We start from the raw sequence: 20,104 nt of genomic DNA, 5'->3' as shown, positions 1-20,104 counted from the left end.
AGTAAATCTTCAAAGTTCTCACCACACACACACACATTTGCAACCATCCGTGGTGATGGATGTTAACTAGACTTATCATGGTGATCATTTTTCAACATGTACAAATATCAAATGATTAAGTTATACACATGAAACTAAATAAGTCAATTATATATAAAAAACTAGATTAAAGCCAACAACAAAAACAAACAAATAACCAATGGCAAATCCAAGGTAACAGATACTTAAACCTATGTTTCTTCTAAGAATTTTACAGTTTTGATTCTTACACTTAGTTCTTTGATCCATTTTGAGTTAATTTTTGTATACAGTTTGAGGCACTATTTCATTTTTTGCATGTAGATATTCAGTTGTCCCAGCACTATTTATTGAAAAGACTCTTCTTTCCCCATTGGAGTGTCTTGGTACCTCATCATAGTAGTTTTACTTTTTCTTTTTTTTTTACTTTTTTAAATATAATTTTTAAAGGTTACACTCCATTTACAGTTACTACAAAATATATTCCCTGTGTTGTACAATACATCCTTGTAACCCATCTTACACCCAAAAGTTTGTACCTCCTACTCCCCCATTCCTATGTTGTACCCCCCGGCACCACTGGCAATCACTAGTTTGTTCTCTGTATCTGCGAGTTGGCTTCTTGTTTGTTATATTCACCAGTTTGTCATATATTATAGATTCCACATATAAGTGATATCATACAGTATTTGTCTTTCTCTGTCTGACTTATTTTACTAAGCATAATGCCCTCCAAGTCCATCCATGTTGCTGCAAATGGCAAAATGTTGTTCTTCTTTATGGCTGAGTAGTATTGCATTGTTTATATATGCCACATCTTCTTTACCCATCCTCTGTCGATGGACACTTAGGCTGTTTTCATATCTTGACAATTGTAAATAATGCTGCTATGAGCACTGGGGTGCATGTGTCTTTTTGAATTAGTGTTTTTGTTTTTTCATATATATACCCAGGAGTGGAGTTGCTGGGTCATATGGTAGTTCTATTTTTAGAGAGTAGTTTTACTTGTGCCTGATTTTTTCTTGCTTCTAAGTTAGTCTTGACCAGTTGCTTCTTTCACCCAAGTTCAAAGTGCACATTCCCAGACCAAGCACTGGCTGCTAGATAATTTGCTGGGAAACTGCTTTACAGAAAAATATCAAAGGTGAAACAGGGCAGTGCAGAAGGATGAAGATGAAAACACAGACTGTCATTATACTCTGTAGGGCCTTTCAAATTATGTATGGATACTAGGCTTTTTTTTCCCCATAGTGGAGAGGCATTGATATGTCCAAACAGGAAAGTAATGTGGTCAGATTCATTTGGGAAGAGCTTTCTGGTGGCACTGTGGAGGATGTATCATTGGGTAAGTTTTTAGGAATGGAGACATAGACCAGTTAGGAGGCCAGTAATCGTAGGGGATGGCGAGAGCCTGAACAAAGAGCAGTGGTCTTGGAGATAAGGGAGACGAGAAATTTGAGAGCATTGCAGTGGTAAAGTGAAGAGACCTCGATGATGGATGCAGTGGGGAGGTGGGGATGAGAAGACAGAGTCAACATAATGTTCAGATCGCTGGTGGATGGGGGTGGGGAGCCTTCTTGATGCCATGACAGAGTGACTCCACATTCTAGTTCACCTGGGACTCTCCTAATTTTAGTACCGAAAGTCTCACGTCCCAGAAAACTCTCAGTCCTGGGAAAACTGGTACAATTTTTCGCCCTATTCACGAGCCTGATATGTTGGCTCCTGAGGTCACCACACCAGGCACCTTCATGGCCACTAAGCTGCCACCTCCCCAATCTCTGCCAAGTTTTATAAATTAATGTATTTGCATCCCACTTTCAGTTCCTGATCCAAGAAAAAATCACCCATCTGGGCAGGACATAAGAGCAATTGACCAGGGTGCTCTGTAGACCCCTCCTTTCAGTGGCTGCACTCCGTTTCCCATATTCCCAATAGCAAACAAGACAGGCTACTCAGAAATGACTCTAGCTCCTGTGTCTTTAGATAGGCTCACTTTAGGAGCCCTGTGCTCTGTGCCTTCCTCGCTAGTTGGCATCCAAGTATGCTGTCCCATATGAAGTCGGAACTAGTGGTGAGTTGGGTGAAAAGAGCACAAGCTTTGGAATCAAACAAATCTGGATCTGGACTTGGTCTGAGTGACCTTAAGCAAGTTACTTCACCTCCTGAAGCCTCATCCGTAAAAATGAGATTGCCATTGGAAATCAAGGGTATGACAAAATACTAACCATCAGTAATTTGATTTTTCTTTCCTTGGGTCTTTATAATTTCAGGGGATGCCTCCTTCCCCTGAGGGGAGCGTTTGAGGTCCTTCCACTCTTTCAGCCTTGCTGCTTCCCGGTTCAGATTTTCTGTTTCCCCAGCAGACTCTGCCAAGATGCTGAGTGGCTGGCGCTGAACCTGCCTGGGAGGTAACATCCCTACAGGAGAAAAGAAAGGAAAGAATGGCCTGGAGGAAACATGCTAGTGGTTTCCAGGACTATTAGGTTCACACTAACTCCACAGGTGATTTCCTGGTTGACTGTTTATAGAGTCACACATAGGCATTCATACATATTTAATACTGACAACATTTCCTTTCTAGAAAGAATGAACATTTCTAATTTTTAAATAATGATTGATGGATAATCCTTCTTTGTTTGGAGAAATCAATGCCACAATAAGTATAATAACTAACATTTCTTATCCAGACAAATGCATATTTTGAAGCATAGAAGAAGGATTGGTTTGTGAAGTTGAAAGTAACTTATGCCTTAGAAAAAACTGTTTATGTCCTTGTTGGCATTTTTGCCAGCCAAGGAGGGGAAAGGTGGACATAATCATATGTGTAATCTAAGTTTCTGGGAAGGTAGATTTCAAAAATTTTATAGGAAATGTGAATTTGTGCTCAAAGACAGGAAAATCCCATCCTGATGGTCAACAGGGCAAAAGTCATTGCTATTAACTCTATGTATATCAGAGAGTGAGGTGTCTGCCTAGAAAGGGAGATGATTCAGTAGGCCTGAGTTAATGATAGTATCCAAAAGCTACTTTCTAATGCGAGAGTGTCAACTTGAAGGGAGGTACTTGGAGAAGGGAGCTTGCTGAATACATTATCAATGATTTTGAATAAAAATGGGGTGGACACTCATTAAATATGTGTATAGCATGCGTGTGATGAATTACAGAAGTCATGGCAATTTAAAGCATGTGTAAAAAAATCTAACATGATGAAAATTAGTAGGGAAAATTTGCCGTATTTACTAAGATGACAAGACAGAGATTCCTTAGCTATAGCACATAGAAAAATAGTTTCAAAGTTTATGGGATAGCAAGCTCAAAATATTTCAGCAATGTCATGGGGCAAATGCAGCCGGTGTTGCTATAGGAACCACATCCAGAACCAGGGAGGTGATAGTCCGGTTCTGTTCCTGTCTGCCAAACAGCATCTGCAATAGAACATTGAACTCAGGCACCAGCCAGGGATATAGAAAAAGACTAGTCCATGTTCTTAATTTAAGATGAGCTCCCAAGATTGTGAAGAAACTTAAAATCTGAGACGTGAGAAATGGTTGAAGTAAATGGGTAAGGGAAGACTTCAAATATATAAAGGCTGTCATGTGGAAGAGCAGCTTGATTTCCCTCCCAATGATCCCAAAAAGCAGAATTAAAACAGTAGATGGAAGCTACAGGAAGACAAATTTTGGCTCAACTTCCAGGGGAAAAAAAATCTAAGAGAGAAGAGAGGGGATATTTAAATATGGAATGAGGGATGAGTCATTCAAGAATGGGCTGGGAAAGAATGGGCTTTTGGGCACCGATATTTCCTGGGGGGGCTAGAACAATTTTCCAAACCAGAGATGCTATGATTCTCTAAAAGTAGAGAAAACCACATTAGATCAAGACTCTTGCCGTGAAATTTTATAATTAGTTATTTTAGGGACTGTGAAAATGGAGATTATTATGAAAGATACCAGAGTGCTCAGAATTAATTGCCCTCCCATAGCGCTTGTCTTAAGCTCTACAAAGCCACCAGGAGTTCTTGGCTGTATACATGCTGTCTTCCCCATTCGATGGCAAGGTCCCTTGTGAAGGGACAGTATCTTATTCACATCAATGCAATCACTACAAGAGTCTATTTTATTAGCCCTGTTTCTTTTAAAAACCTCCCAGAATTCAAACTATTCCTCACCCCTATCATTTTTTTTTTTTTTTTTTTTTTGCGGTACGCGGGCCTCTCACTGTTGTGGCCTCTCCCGTTGCGGAGCACAGGCTCCGGACGCACAGGCCCAGCGGCCATGGCTTACGGGCTCAGTTGCTCCGCGGCATGTGGGATCTTCCCGGACCGGGGCACGAACCCGCATCCCCTGCATCGGCAGGCGGACTCTCAACCACTGCGCCACCAGGGAAGCCCCCCCTATCATTTTATATCATGTTTGTCCAGGCCAGAAGTATAAATTAAGCTGACCCCTCATGGTCTGTCCATTAATGTGGTTTAACTATACAGTCCTACAAATGAAGAAGAAAATATTGTTCTGAAAATGTATCTCTGTGAGTCTATGGTAAAGAAAATGGACAAAAATGAAAGCATAAATAACTTGTCAGAACAAATGTTGGTATTTTTCTTCATAAGGTTGTAAGTAGTCACGAGGCACACATTTCCTTCCCTTAAACGATGAGTTGCCTCTATAAGCAACCATTTTGAACCGAAAGCCACCAAACCCAAATAGTAGCAAAGTCAAGTGGTGAAGAGTAGTGAATGCGGTAGCTATGCCAGAAGAAAGTTACTCCACGCGGCCCCCGCTGACTCCTTGTATTCATGTTAACGACATGTTGTGAGATAGTCCACACTTAGGTAGAAATGAATTTCCAAGGAAGATGGGTCAGCTTCACAGTAGGCTGGATTGTGTCAATGCCACTTGCTACGCTTAAAATGAAATCACCTTTAGAAACTTTTTCTTTTCATTGTCATCAAGGACAAGAGATGTACCGAGCTCAAATGGACAATATTTTTGGTAGCAAAATGGTGGGAGAAATACCAATTTTTTTCTGAGGGAGAAAAATGGACCCATTTGGCTATGAGCAACAAAACAGTGAATTCATAGCAGCACTAACATTACCAGGGGAGAACTTGTACCTTTCTAGTTTCTTTAAACTGGTCTCGAGCTATACCCAAACCAGTTTCTGATTGCCTAACTGAACCCTGTGAAATCCTTTTGACTCTAGAAAAGAAGTGAGCACTTGGATCAGCTGGGATCACAGGGCTGTTCTATGTGATCTATTGCTGGGGATCCTCAGCTTCCATTTTTTGGAGTCCTGGAGTCGTAGCAGTCCTCTCAGAGCACCTTACACTCTGGTCTGCTTTCCCACCCAGGTGCTGACAATAAATGCTACATTTGGGAGTCCTGGTTCACCTCTGCATACCCTGAAAGTTCTCATGAGGAGTCCCAAACTGCCTCCTGTGTGAAAGCTGCTGGAACAGGACTATTTCATAAGGCAACTGGGCAGGCAGGTGAGGGACAAGCAGGGAGCGGGAATAAACAGAGTTCTAGACATTTTTGAGTAGCTTTATTCAGTTTCCTTTTTTAACAATGTGCTAAGTGTTCCAGAATGTCCTTTCTCTTCCATTCTCCCCAACATCCCCCTCTTCCTTCCTCCATCCCTGAATCTTCCCGTCTCATCCCCCAGAGAGCCCAAGATAAAGACATGGTCAGGCTTAGTCAAGAGAAAACCATCCCGTGCACCCTGGTGGAGGGTGTGACCAGTTGTGTCTGGGCAGGAGTGCTAAGGTGTCCAGGAAGCTGCTGTTCTTGCCAAAAATAGATCTGCCTCTTGTGGAATTTGCTTTGCTTCTCGGTTCATGGGAGTTCAGGTCACCACCTCATAGGACACAGTTCAGTCTTTCTCTGTTCAGTCAGTCATTTACTTCACGGAATTAGAGGAATGATTATTGAAGTTGTGGTTAATAATGAACAATATACCAATTTAGGTGTCTAGGGAGTTGCGCATGAATCTGGAGTCTCTAGGGTAGATTATCCTACCCTAGGTAATGCCTTTATCCTTTATTTTAGGAAATGAAAATAAAAACTGATACAGTTCATTGACATGGGCCTGGAAATTGCACTACATACACATTATCTGTACATTTCACTTTCATCAAGAGAATTCATCACCTTAAAGAATAGAACAGTGAGCATGAAGAAATCGAAAATATTAAAAAGTGCCAAAGTAAATGACTACTGGATGCTGATTACGAGGGGAAAAAAATGATCTTAGTTTTCATAGTATCTGAAAAGGTTTTAGGGCACAGCTCACATACGGAACTCAGGGAGTAAACACTTTACAGTACAGTGTCTGGAAATGATAGAATTTATGATGATAACTGGAATATATAAATGGGGATACACGATGAGTGAGTTTCAGAATTAGGGACTAGTGAAGGCCTAGAAACAAATGACTGTGAAGAGAATATCTGTCTTACATTCCTGCCTCTATAGTCTCAGCAATAGCAATCAAGTCAAAATGGCATGCACTTTGGCATCCACAAATTCTAAGAATGAAGCCAATGTGGTCTTTTTATGTACAAATGTGCCTGGCTGCTTTCACCAACAGGAAAAGCATTTTGACTTTTCTTTCCTTGGTCAAAGCATACACTCAGCATATACACTTTCTCATCTAAGTATTTATGGGTATATTTGGAATGGAGCAAATACTCCCCCACTGAACAAGCCATACGTCTTTGAAAACCTAAATACTTAATTGAAGAACTGCTCCTGTGGGCTTTCCTGGTGGCGCAGTGCTTGAGGGTCCGCCTGCCGGTGCAGGGGACGCAGGTTCGTGCCCCGGTCCGGGAGGATCCCGCATGCCGCGGAGCGGCTGGGCCCGTGGGCCGTGGCCGCTGGGCCTGCGCGTTCGGAGCCTGTGCTCCGCGATGGGGGAGGCCACGGAAGTGAGAGGCCCGCGTACCGCAAAAAAACAAAACAAAACAAAAAAGAACTGCTCCTGTAACCCATACTATATAAGCAATGGGGTTAATTTTTTCCCATTTATCTATATTTATAGGCAAATTTAGAGAAATTTTTCACTGAGTAGTCACTTGTTGCTTTGCTAGGGTTTATTGAGGATTTAAGACTTACATGCATTTTTAAAATAGTAATTAATGTCAGTGTGTCTACTCACAGGGAGATGCATCTTACAGATACTATGTCAATGATTCTCAAATTTTAGTGTGCATAAAAACTATGTAGGGAGCCAACTAAACATGAAGCCACATTTTGACCTAATAGGGCAGGGACTCTGCACTTTTGTCAAGCACTCCAGGTTATTTGAATACAGTTGGCCAACGGAGCTTCCCAGGTGGGTCCATGGAAAGTCAGGAATTGTCAGGATGGATTTGTAGAAAGCAGCAGATTTGAGATGAGTCTACTGGGTCAAACTTCAAGGATGGGTGGGATTTAAAGACAGAGAAGGGAAGCATTTCCTTGGAAGAGGGAAAGGCCTGAAGCAGAGCACAAATTTGAGAGTAAATATGGCATAAGAAAGAGAAAACCATAAAACAAGCCTGAGAGAAGCCTAAGGGATGGCACATAAAGTCTGGTTTCCTTTTCCCCCATGTTGATTGTCTACACAACTAAAGTCTTTATGAAAATAAGCAGACTATATAAAGAAGGAATCTTTCTATTTGTGGCTGAACCTGCTTTTCACATAAGGTATGTCCAATCATAAGTCTCAATGGACATTAAGAAAGCAAGCCCTAGAGCTACAGTCCCTAAGCCAACCAAACCATGTACATACATACAAATGCTAGGTTTCAGGTTTTAGTGTGTGGTGTCAAACTAATAGTCATTATGGTAGACACGTGACATAGTACCAAAAACACCCCACATTGCCTTAGGTCCCAGAAATAACTGGATTTAAATCATTATACCACTTAGTACCTGGGAATTTTACTTGGCCTCTTTGAATTTTAGTTTCCGAATCTGTAAAGAGAAACAATTATAAAAATACACACCGTACCAATCCCTTGTATTGGGTTTTTTTTTTTTAACACATCTTTATTGGAGTATAATTGCTTTACAGTGTTGTGCTATTTTATGATGTACAACAAAATGAATCAGCTATATGCAAACATATATCTCCATATCCCCTCCTTCTTGAGCCTCCCTCCCATCCACCCTCCCTATCCTACCCTTCTAGGTCATCACAAAGCACCGAGCTGACCTCCCTGTGCTATGCAGCAGCTTCCCACTAGCTATTTTACATTTGGTAGTGTATATATGTCAGTGCTACTCTCTCACAATGTCCCAGCCTCCCCTTCACCCCCATGACCTCAAGTCTGTTCTCAACGTCTGCATCTTTATTCCTGCCCTATCACTAGGTTCATCAGTACCATTTTTCTAGATTCCATATATATGAGTTAGCATATGGCATTTGCTTTTCTGACTTACCTCACTCTGTGTGACAGACTCTAGGTCCATCCACCTCACTACAAATAAGTCAATTTTGTTCCTTTTTATGGCTGAGTAATATTCCATTGTATATATGTGCCACATCTTCTTTATCCATTCGTCTATCAATGGACATTTAGGTTGTTTCCATGTCCTGCTATTGTAAATAGTGCTGCAATGAATATTGTGGTACATGTATGTTTTTGAATTATGGTTTTCTCAGGGTATATACCCAGTAGTGGGATTGCTGGATCATATGGTAGTTCTATTTTTAGTTTTTTAAGATATCGCCATACTGTTCTCCATAGTGGCTGTACCAATTTACATTCTTACCAACAGTGCAGGAGGGTTCCCTTTTCTCCACACCCTCTCCAGCATTTATTGTTTGTAGATTTTTTGATGATGGCCATTCTGACTGGTGTGAGATGATATCTCATTGCAGTTTTGATTTGCATTTCTCTAATGATTAGTGATGTTGAGCATTCTTTCATGTGTTTGTTGGCAGTCTGTGTATCTTCTTTGGAGAAATGTCTATTTAGGTCTTCTGCCCATTTTTGGATTGGGTTGTTTGCTTTTTTGTTATTAAGCTGCATGAGCTGCTTATAAATTTTGGAGATTAATCCTTTGTCAGTTGCTTCATTTGCAAATATTTTCTCCCATTCTGAGGGTTGTCTTTTCGTCTTGTTTATGGTTTCCTCTGCTGTGCAAAAGCTTTGACGTTGCATTAGGTCCCATTTGTTTATTTTTGTTTTTATTTCCATTTCTCTAGGAGGTGGGTCAAAAAGGATCTTGCTGTGATTTATGTCACAGAGTGTCCTGCCTATGTTTTCCTCTAAGAGTTTGATACTTTCTGGCCTTACATTTAGGTCTTTAATCCATTTTGAGCTTATTTTTGTGTATGGTGTTAGGGAGTGATCTAATCTCATACTTTTAAATGTACCTGTCCAGTTTTCCCAGCACCGCTTATTGAAGAGGCTGTCCTTTCTCCACTGTACATTCCTGCCTCCTTTATCAAAGATAAGGTGACCATATGTGCATGGATTTATCTCTGGGCTTTCTATCCTGTTCCATTGATCTGTCTTTCTGTTTTTGTGCCAGTACCATACTGTCTTGATTACTGTAGCTTTGTAGTATAGTCAGGAGTCCCTGAAGTCAGGGAGCCTGATTCCTCCACCTCCGTTTTTCGTTCTCAAGATTGCTTTGGCTATTCGGGGTCTTACGTTTCCATACAAATTGTGAAATTTTTTGTTCTAGCCCTGTGAAAAATGCCAATGGTAGTTTGATAGGGATTGCATTGAATCTGTAGATTGCTTTGGGTAGTAGAGTCATTTTCACAATGTTGATTCTTCCAATCCAAGAACATGGTATATCTCTCCATCTATTTGTATCATCTTTAATTTCTTTCATCAGTGTCTTATAATTTTCTGCATACAGATCTTTTGTCTCCTTAGGTAGGTTTATTCCTAGGTATTTTATTCTTTTTGTTGCAATGGTAAATGGGAGTGTTTTCTTGATTTCACTTTCAGATTTTTCATCATTAGTGTATAGGAATGCCAGAGATTTCTGTGCATTAATTTTGTATCCTGCTACTTTACCAAATTCATTGATTAGCTCTAGTAGTTTTCTGGTAACATCTTTAGGATTCTCTATGTATAGTATCATGTCATCTGCAAACAGTGACAGCTTTACTTCTTCTTTTCCGATTTGGAGTCCTTTTATTTCCTTTTCTTCTCTGATTGCTGTGGCTAAAACTTCCAAAACTATGTTGAATAAGAGTGGTAAGAGGGGGCAACCTTGTCTTGTTCCTGATCTTAGTGGAAATGCTTTCAGTTTTTCACCATTGAGGACGACGTTGGCTGTGGGTTTGTCGTATATGGCCTTTATTATGTTGAGGAAAGTTCCCTCTATGCCTACTTTCTGCAGGGTTTTTATCATAAATGGGTGTTGAATTTTGTCGAAAGCTTTCCCTGCATCTATTGAGATGATCATATGGTTTTTCTCCTTCAATTTGTTAATATGGTGTATCACGTTGATTGATTTGCGTATATTGAAGAATCCTTTCATTTCTGGAATAAACCCCACTTGATCATGGTGTATGATCCGTTTAATGTGCTGTTGGATTCTGTTTGCTAGTATTTTGTTGAGGATTTTTGCATCTATGTTCATCAGTGATATTGGCCTGTAGTTTTCTTTCTTTGTGACATCCTTGTCTGGTTTTGGTATCAGGGTGATGGTGGCCTCGTAGAATGAGTTTGGGAGTGTTCCTCCCTCTGCTATATTTTGGAAGAGTTTGAGAAGGATAGGTGTTAGCTCTTCTCTAAATGTTTGATAGAATTCGCCTGTGAAGCCATCTGGTCCTGGGCTTTTGTTTGTTGCAAGGTTTTTAATCACAGTTTCAATTTCAGTGCTTGTGATTGGTCTGTTCATATTTCCTATTTCTTTCTGATTCAGTCTTTGCAGGTTGTGCCTTTCTAAGAATTTGTCCATTTCTTCCAGGTTGTCCATTTTATTGGCATAGAGTTGCTTGTAGTAATCTCTCATGATCTTTTGTATTTCTGCAGTGTCAGTTGTTATTTCTCCCTTTTCATTTCTAATTCTATTGATTTGAGTCTTCTCCCTTTTTTTCTTGATGAGTCTGGCTAATGGTTTATCAATTTTGTTTATCTTCTCAAAGAACCAGCTTTTAGTTTTATTGATCTTTGCTATCGTTTCCTTCATTTCTTTTTCATTTATTTCTGATCTGATTTTTATTTATTTCTTTCCTTCTGCTAACTTTGAGGGTTTTTTGTTCTTCTTTCTCTAATTGCTTTAGGTGCAAGGTTAGGTTGTTTATTCGAGATGTTTCCTGTTTCTTAAGGTAGGATTGTATTGCTATAAATTTCCCTCTTAGAATTGCCTTTGCTGTATCCCATAGATTTTGGGTCGTCGTGTCTCCATTGTCATTTGTTTCTAGGTATTTTTTGATTTCTTCAGTGATCACTTCGTTTTTAAGTAGTGTATTGTTTAGCCTCCATGTGTTTGTATTTTTTTGTTTGTAGATTTTTTGATGATGGCCATTCTGACTGGTGTGAGATGATACCTCATTGCAGTTTTGTTTTGCATTTCTCTGATGATTAGTGATGTTGAGCATCCTTTCGTGTGTTTGTTGGCAATCTGCATATCTTCTTTGGAGAAATGTCTATTTAGGTCTTCTGCCCATTTTTGGATTGGGTTGTTTGTTTTTTTGTTATTGAGCTGCATGAGTTGCTTGTAAATTTTGGAGATTAATCTTTTGTCAGTTGTTTCATTTGCAAATATTTTCTCCCTTCTGAGGGTTGTCATTTCATCTTGTTTATATTTTCCTTTGCTGTGTAAAAGCTTTTAAGTTTCATTAGGTCCCATTTGTTTATTTTTGGATTTATTTCAATTTCTCTAGGAGGTGAGTCAAAAAGGATCTTGCTGTGATTTGTCATAGAGTGTTCTGCCTATATTTTCCCCTAAGAGTTTTATAGTGTCTGGCCTTACATTTAGGTCTTTAATCCATTTTGAGTTTATTTTTGTGTATGGTGTTAGGGAGTGTTCTAATTTCATTCTTTTACATGTAGCTGTCCAGTTTTCCCAGCACCACTTATTGAAGAGGCTGGCTTTTCTCCATTTTATATTCTTGCCTCCTTTGTGAAAGATAAGGTGACCATATGTCTGGGCTTTCTATACTGTTCCATTTATCCATATTTCTGTTTTTGTGCCAGTACCATACAGTCTTGATTACTGTAGATTTGTAGTATAGTCTGAAGTCAGTGAGCCTGATTCCTCCAGCTCAGTTTTTTTTCTTTCTCAAGATTGCTTTGGCTATTCAGGGTTTTGTGTTTCCATACAGAGTGTAAAACTTTTTGTTCTAGTTCTGTGAAAAATGCCATTGGTAATCTGATAAGGATTGCATTAAATCTGTAGATTGCTTTGGGGAGTACAGTCATATTCACAATGTTGATTCTTCCAATCCAAGAACATGATATATCTCTCCATCTGTTTGTATTATCTTTGATTTCTTTCATCAGTGTCTTCTAGTTTTCTGCATACAGGTCTTTTGTCTCCTTAGGTAGGTTTATTCCTAGGTATTTTATTCATTTTTTCCAATGGTAAATGGGAGTGTTTCCTTAATTTCTCTTTCTGATTTTTCATTGTTAGTGTATAGGAATGAACTGTATTGGGTTTTGAAGACTAAATGAGGTAGTAACCTTCCTGACACAAAGCAGTTGATTGATTGTAAATGGATGAGCAGTATTTGTAATATTTTTATATTCATAGAGATGTTTTAAATGGACTAATCCATAGTTACACAATGGTGTGATTCATTTTAGGTCAGATAGATAAAACAGCACAATTCTGATGCAGTAAGAGAGATATATGTTTTTCTATACAAATAAGAGATGAAAGTTGACAAGTGTGGAACTGGATAGCACCGTGATGTGATTTGAAAGATACCTTAAGATGTGTTTCCAAGTGGCCCAAAGTCTCCCATTAGAGTTTCATTCCCTGCTGGCTCTTGCAGAGGTGTGCCGCTCATATTAGTCTTTTGTGTTTAGTGTGAATTGTTTTCTCAGATCTTTTATCTCAACGACAATGGAGAGAAAACCCCTGAGGAAAAGGAAATTGGCTGGACGTAAAGCAAAGGTAGAACCATTTTGTGATAAAGGGCAGCCACAGAAGATGGAGCTGGCTAGAACCTCAGGCCATAAGAGGAGGGACCTGCAAGACTCGGTCTGGTGAGAAATGGGAGCCAGAATAGAGAAAACAGCGCACTGAGAGGAGGCCCTGACAAAATGTCAATTGTTTTACCTTTAGCCTTTGTCTGGCTTGAGTGCCACTGTTCCCTGCATGCATAGGCCTTCATTTCCATTAAATATCATACAAATACCTTTTCATTTTTGGTATCATCTCACAGAGTAAGATCTTCTAAGATGAGAAAATGAGGCTCAAATGGTCTCACCAGGTGGCTGAAGGAAATCTGAGAACAGACATGGTTTCTTCAAAAAATATATATAAAAATAGCATGCAATGAACTGTACTGAGTGTTATATAGAAAAAAAGTATCAAAACTGCTTTAACTCTCCTCCTTTAATGTGTTTTTTAACGCTTTTATTACTGCTCACTATTTACTACTATTATTTATAATTACCCTCCTTTTTTTCACCTGAGAAATTCAAGATGTAATGTGCCTTTCTGGTTTGGAGACTTTTTTTCTGCTTACTGATTTTCCTGAATCACTATATATGATATATCTTTAGAAATTTAGACTTTTAGAGGCGAAAAAATGTTTTCTCATCCGCATTAACAATACAGTGAGGTGAGTGTTGGTGAAAGAATTATCTTTCTTGAAGGGAAAAGAAGGCAGAGTTATATTCATGGGGCACAGAAATAAGGTCTAAATGCTAACCACAGATTATTTAAAACTAAGGTTATTTGTGGCAAGAGAAATTGACTATAGATTATAGAAGGAAATGTGTTTTGTTTATACCTAGAGCCAGGTGCATAGTAGTTGTTTAGTTGAGGTTTGTTGTATGATTAATTTATGACACAATGAGAAACTAACCAGTGAGTCCCTAGCCCTGAGGTGTTTCAAAACAGATCCTCCATGTCACTGTCAGAACAGTTCCCGTTTACACACACACACTCCTCTTGAATGGCCATATCTCTGTACAGATTATCTCTGTACAAATTCCCTGATAATTATACAGTCAATATAGTCAGTATCAGCACAATAGTATCAACTCAGTTCTGAAAAAGTCTTACAGGTGAGGGCTTATGGAAGACTTTATGGTAACTTTTGGTTTCCTATCCAAAGAGGTCATAGAGTCCAAGAAACACGGAACTTTGCTTTCGAACAGTGAAGAAATTATTGTGCAACTGAGTGTGGTACTGGGGAGAAAAATACTATTCACTCTCAGAAGCAGTGGTATTTATCTTTTGAATGAGAACAGAGAAGTCCTAAATGAGAGTGGTCAGGAGCTCTCCTCTGAGCCAAACTCCACAAAGGCAGTGCATTCGGCTGCCTCAATACCTTATCTGAGAAGTCCCAGAAGAACCCATCTGTAGCAAAAACTTGCCTTTTCACACTGGAATTCCTACTACTGGGGTTGCTATTTCGATTCACAAACTGAAAATGAGCTTCACTAGAAAGGGTACTGGAGGCACCCAGTAAAGACCTGCTCAAGGCACCACGCAAGTGTGGAGCCTCCAATTCAGGGAACATCAAAAGGTAAGGAGGGGCCTCATCGTGGGCAGACTCAGCCAGCCTCATGGTTTGCCTTCTCCTAGACTTGGCCAGTTCACATTCCAGTTAATGTGCACAGACTAAATCAGGACAGTTTTGCCCTTCAAAAACATAACAGAAAATGGTCTTTGAGTTCTTGCAAACACTCTTGAGCTTATCTCTCCATGTGAATTGTGACAGTAAAACAATAAAAATCGAGATTTAATTTTAACTCATTGGTGAGTCTGGGGCAGTAAATGAAGACGATGGGCTAGAGAAATATTAATCCAGGTTGGCTATTTAACGTCTGCCTTTTTTTGGAGGAGAACACTATTGAAGGCACCAGTTCGGGACAATGAAATTCTTCAGTTATATTTTAGTTTATCGCCGGTTTCTCCTTGTACTTTTCACTCTGTTGATTTTATTGCCACTGCCACTCATCCTCCGCAACAAGGTAAGTGAACCCGGAGAATGGGCTGGTGGGTTTTCTGATTTATCTAATTGTCCTTTATTGTTGCTATGTAATTGTCTGGCTCAGAGCTGAATGGGTGATGACACCTTGGGCTTGAAATCAGATGGTTATACATTGTGTTTTGTCCATTTTTTCTCCTTTTTAATGATTAATGTTGTTGATCCTTGGTATGATTAACTGCAATAATTAAATAGTATATTCAGTCAGAATTGTTCTCTGCCTGGCAACCAGATGAGAGGAAGGGCAAAAGAATCACAGCCCTTGAGATCCTGTCATTCTAGTTATCAATCTCCAGAGAGCATCCTGGGTTAACACAATCCTTTCCCCTGAGACGAGGCAGCAATGCGACACTGGGGGAAAGAGATAGAAGAAAACTTGGGAGTCCTAGGGAGGGTCTAGCGCAAACTAATTTACTTGACAGCTCCGTGGCTTGGTGTGGGCCATGGAATCTTCTGGAAATCTAGTTTCCTTATGCTTCATTGAAAGCATGAAGTAATTTTCCTTGGTTAATCAGAAAAGTCTAATAAATAACTGTACATGTTCTGAGCATTTGAGATTTTTTATCATTTTGGTGTGCTTGTAGGGATTTTTCTGTTTCCTTTTAAGTGTGGTCAGTCTAAGTCCAGAATAATAAACACAATGCATTTTTAATACCTTGGGGAAATGACTTTATCAGCAAACACTTAGTGAGCACCTTCTCAACGCCAGGCACGATGAGTGTCTCTTGGTGGTAAGAGGACAGTCACCAGAGTCAGAGTTAGGTCCCAGGTTTCCACTTAGAGGCTGTGTGACCTGGACAAATTAATTAACCTCTCTGTGCTTCCATTGTCTCATATGTAAGAGTGAGAGAGTAACAGGCTTGTTATGAGGATTAAATAAATAAGCACTCATCAAGCACTTACTTGGAGCTGTGGCTGGCACACAGTAAGTGGGCTAGTGAGAATCTCCCCAAATCTGTTGATCCCACAGCTGTGCAGTTCCCGCCACCCCATGATGCCTTTTCTCTGAGTAGAAGAGAACCTTTCTGATGTTCTTCTCTCATAAGCATTAACCAAGGTTATACTAGTCTGGGTAAAAATAGAATTGCAGTAATTATAATACTCCACCCTCCCTCAGAAGTCTGCCACTGTCTGAAGGAAAGTCGCATCAGCTACTGAAAAGTCTCTTTTGACTCTGTCAAGGCCTCCTCTACCTGCAAAGCCGGCAAGGGATCTGGCCTCTGCCACCCACAGCTGCGGGGTGTTTCCTTCAGGAGGAGGTGCAACGGAGGTCTCACAGTGCCCCGAGGAGCGGGGGAAGAACTCTCTCCCACTTTTCGTCAAATATTGTTCTGAACCCCCAAAGTTTTAGAGAATGTCTAGTGAAAACAGCGGGCACACTCCATGGTCTTTGGTTTGGTTGGCTTTGTTTTGCAAATTCTTTGTGACTAATCCTCCCCTGTTCCCCCTGCCCCTCCCACCCCAGCTAGTTCTGAGGACTCTTCTGTGAGTCTCTGGCAGCCACTAGATGACAAATGTGAATCACAGACATAGGGATTTCATCTGAATGCCCACCCCCCCCCCCGCTTCGAAGACTCGTCACTCCATCTAGTGCGCATGACGGCCTTCTTTTTCCAACTCCCCTGGTCCTACCCGTCCCCCAGACCTGGCTGACTCCTACCATGAGTACATCCTGATTCATACCTGGACACCTGCTCTATTTTAATATTTCTGGGTTACTCTCAGTATAAGTCCTTACTTATGGCAGAGAAAATAAGTTAAACTAGTCAAGACAAACTTTGGCCATGAGTGCATATCATCTGTGCTGCTCCTTTGACATATACACATATGACACTTTGAGTATCTTCCATAATTTTCAGAGGAAGTGAATATAAGCTCCTTGAAAAGGAAGAACAATTAAATTAATAGAAAGCAACATTCTCCATGCATGAGTCATTAATCAGAAAGTGCACATTAGGTCTGTGGGGAAACCTGGCAACAAGTTGCATTTGACAAACTGTGTTCCTCTTTCCTTTCCCTCTAATCAACTCATTTGTTAAAACTCAATTAATGTTAATGGGAGGATTTTTTTCTAGTACAGTAACATGATTTCATTTTTTGTTTACTCTAAATGCATACTTAACCATTCAATCAACCGCTAATCAAACCCAAAGAATATTATTTTAACTGCTGCATACAAGGAGAGCAAAACTTTGTTTCAGAGGATGTGGGCCTTTGGAGTGTTTAAAAGTTAGGTAGAGGCTTACTTTGACATGAATGCAAATCAATTTATTGTAAGCAAATCAATTTATTGTAACGTTCATGTTACCAAACCGGAGAACCCTATGCTTGCTTCCAAACCCACAATAATAGTCAAGCAAAACAAAGTCGATTTTGCTTTATAAAAGCACAGTGAGTCTACATGATGTAGAACCAACAAACAATAAGTTATTGGCTGATTTTTTTTCATTTTCCTTCTGATTATTGAGTTGTTTCTATAGACCAGCCTTAACGCTTACCTTAATTTTACCTTAATTCAAAAATGTAGCGTCAATTATGAGAGCCCCTAAGTGGCTTTGCAATGTAATGTTCAAAAGGGAGGGGAAGGGCTTCGCTTTGCAGACATGTGACCCAACAAAAGCCAAATAGATGCTACTGAAACTGGATTTGAACTCAAGTTCTGTCAGAACTCAGAATTCATGATTTAACAGTGGTTTTGTTTTACTCTTTTCTATATTTTGTACTTTTGAAGATTTATCCTCTATTTTGAAGAGTCACATAAAGTATGGCTTGATAATCATTTCTGAACAACTCAGGCATAACTCTTTACAATAATGCTTTAGACAGGTCAGACCAGAGAAGAGGTGCATCTTTGCCATTTCCTCAATTGACCTCATGCAACTCAATGTCTTTAAAAGGTAGAGAATTGCAGTGATTCTAACCACTGGGGCGGACCTGTGAGAACTGGAGTAGCGGTCTCATGTGTGTCATTTGCTGAATGTCCCAGAGTCCCAGCTATACAAGCTTGTATTATCAGCTTGTCAGGATATGGTGCCCCTTCCCTTCACACCTGTGCCCAAATGTTTACCATGAGTCATGGCATTTAGTAGGCATCTTAAAATCTTCTAGTTGGAAGAGACCTTGGAACTGTGTATTTCAGTGTTTTCATGGAAATAATATTTTACAACGAAAGAAAATATGTACTGATATCACCCCAGAAGCCTATGAGCATAAGTCAAACAGAAGCTCAAATTGAATCCTTATGAATTAGGTATTGTAACTGGTCAAATTTTGCAGATTAGAAATGGAGATAGAAACATGCAAATAGCTTACCAAAATGTGGCTATACAGATGTTTCCAATCAACATCTGTCTGACTTTAGAGCCAGTGATCTCAACCACAACTGAGTATCTGTGTCTTTATAGCTTCCGAGGGTAATAAGTATACTCCTAACACATTGGTGTAAATGTCACTTTACTAAAGGAATTGTATTTCCTTATTGCTTTACACTGAAACATCAAAAATACTGTCTTTTTAATCATCACATAAGTATAAGGGTGGTCCTAGTCCTTTCCCAATTAGTAGTTCGTGGTCAGTAAAACAAGCCTGTAGTGTAATTGATATTTATGTAAATATTTGAGTAAAATTAATAATTTCACTGAATTTTTCTTTTTGGAGAGGGAATATCTTAAATATTCCCAGATAAAAACTTGTTAAAATTGGCCTAGGCTACGTGCCGTAGTCCCAGTGATATTCACAGTGCAACTTTGTTCTTTTATGAGTATTTCTAGCAGCTTGTTAATTTTACTTCTCAGAACTCCGTACTATTTCTTTACTTATTTTTCTAGTTTCTTGGCTTTTCTTTGTATTTCTTTTGATGGAACAAAATGATAAAAAGAAGGCCAAGTTTGTTTGAGGAGTTTTAATAGGAGAAAACTGAACAATAATATTTTCTGTTTGTAGACAGCATCCTTCCAGGTGTGTCACTCCATCTAATTTACCCATTCATTATGGACCCCCTTTTTTTTTTTTCAGTTAAGGAGACAGGAAAACAGCCACACAGATACTGAGCAGCATTCCCTAGTTGACTGGTTGTAAATCTGAGACCAGATTTCAGGTTTCTGTCAGATACTTCAGGATTTCTCTGGAAGATATTTTACACCAGGAGAAACTTGAAGAGAGGAGAGGGGAAGAGTCAGCCGAGCAGAGAGCCTTAGGGCCCTGGACCAGCCCAGGTTAGGGATGGAGGAAACACAGCTGGGAGGGCCACCTGCTTCTGTTTCCTTCAGAGTCTATGCATCTGATGCACCGTAAATTTCGAAGTTATAATAGAAATTATAATAAGTAAAAGAAATGATACATAATGAGAGTCTTATGGTGCTCCATCTAGAAAAACTAAACAGGTGGGAAAAAGGTAGCTCTTGTAAAGAAATGTAAACCTTAAAGTGATAAAGGCTCTGATGGAAGGGGGAAAGTGGTAGGTTGAGAAGTCTGACAAACGAAAGGAAAATGAATGGGAGAAAATTTAAAAAGACCACAGGTGAGAGAAGAGGGAGGGCAGAATTCTGAGAAAACATACAGAACTTTTAAAGGGGCAAATCAAGTAATGAAACAGTTGATATTGTTTTTAATGTTGGTCTAAACTGTTGTAGAGATTTAAGATAAAGGGGGGAGATGCTACAAACTCCAAGAAAGTGAACATTTTAGATACAAAAGAGCGTCAGAATGATGGAGGGCAAGAAAAAGAAGGCATGGAATCATGCTAATTAATGTGGTAGGAGATGAACAAAACCAGAAAATCCAAATGTGATATATATTTATTTCATGAATATCTGATGAGAACTTGCTAGGCCCAAAGTATTGTGCTCAGTGAACAGTGGCATATTACGCGGTTTAATGTTTCTGCTTTCAAGTAGCTTGCACAATTGCTGAAAAGTCAATATATACCATGGCCAACATTCATCACAAAGTAAGGTTGTAT

At 39.6% G+C, this 20,104-nt stretch overlaps 1 protein-coding gene across 1 annotated transcript in view; it reads left to right on the top strand.

Annotated features, from left to right (window-relative positions):
- Positions 1 to 15,028: 15,028 nt before the first annotated feature.
- Positions 15,029 to 20,104, top strand: part of SLC13A1 (solute carrier family 13 member 1) — a gene marked incomplete at its 5' end in the record, with an annotated part of 76,106 nt that continues 71,030 nt past the window's right edge. Inside the window, one exon of the mRNA XM_079932479.1 lies at positions 15,029 to 15,127. Within this exon, the coding sequence (XP_079788605.1) occupies positions 15,029 to 15,127 (99 nt within the window). The remainder of the gene's footprint in view (positions 15,128 to 20,104) is intronic.

The sequence above is a fragment of the Stenella coeruleoalba genome, assembly GCF_951394435.1.
Source record: "Stenella coeruleoalba genome assembly, chromosome: 9".
Taxonomy (NCBI): domain Eukaryota; kingdom Metazoa; phylum Chordata; class Mammalia; order Artiodactyla; family Delphinidae; genus Stenella; species Stenella coeruleoalba.
Note: the sequence above shows the minus strand (reverse complement) of the source record. Positions and strands in the feature narration are given on the sequence as shown.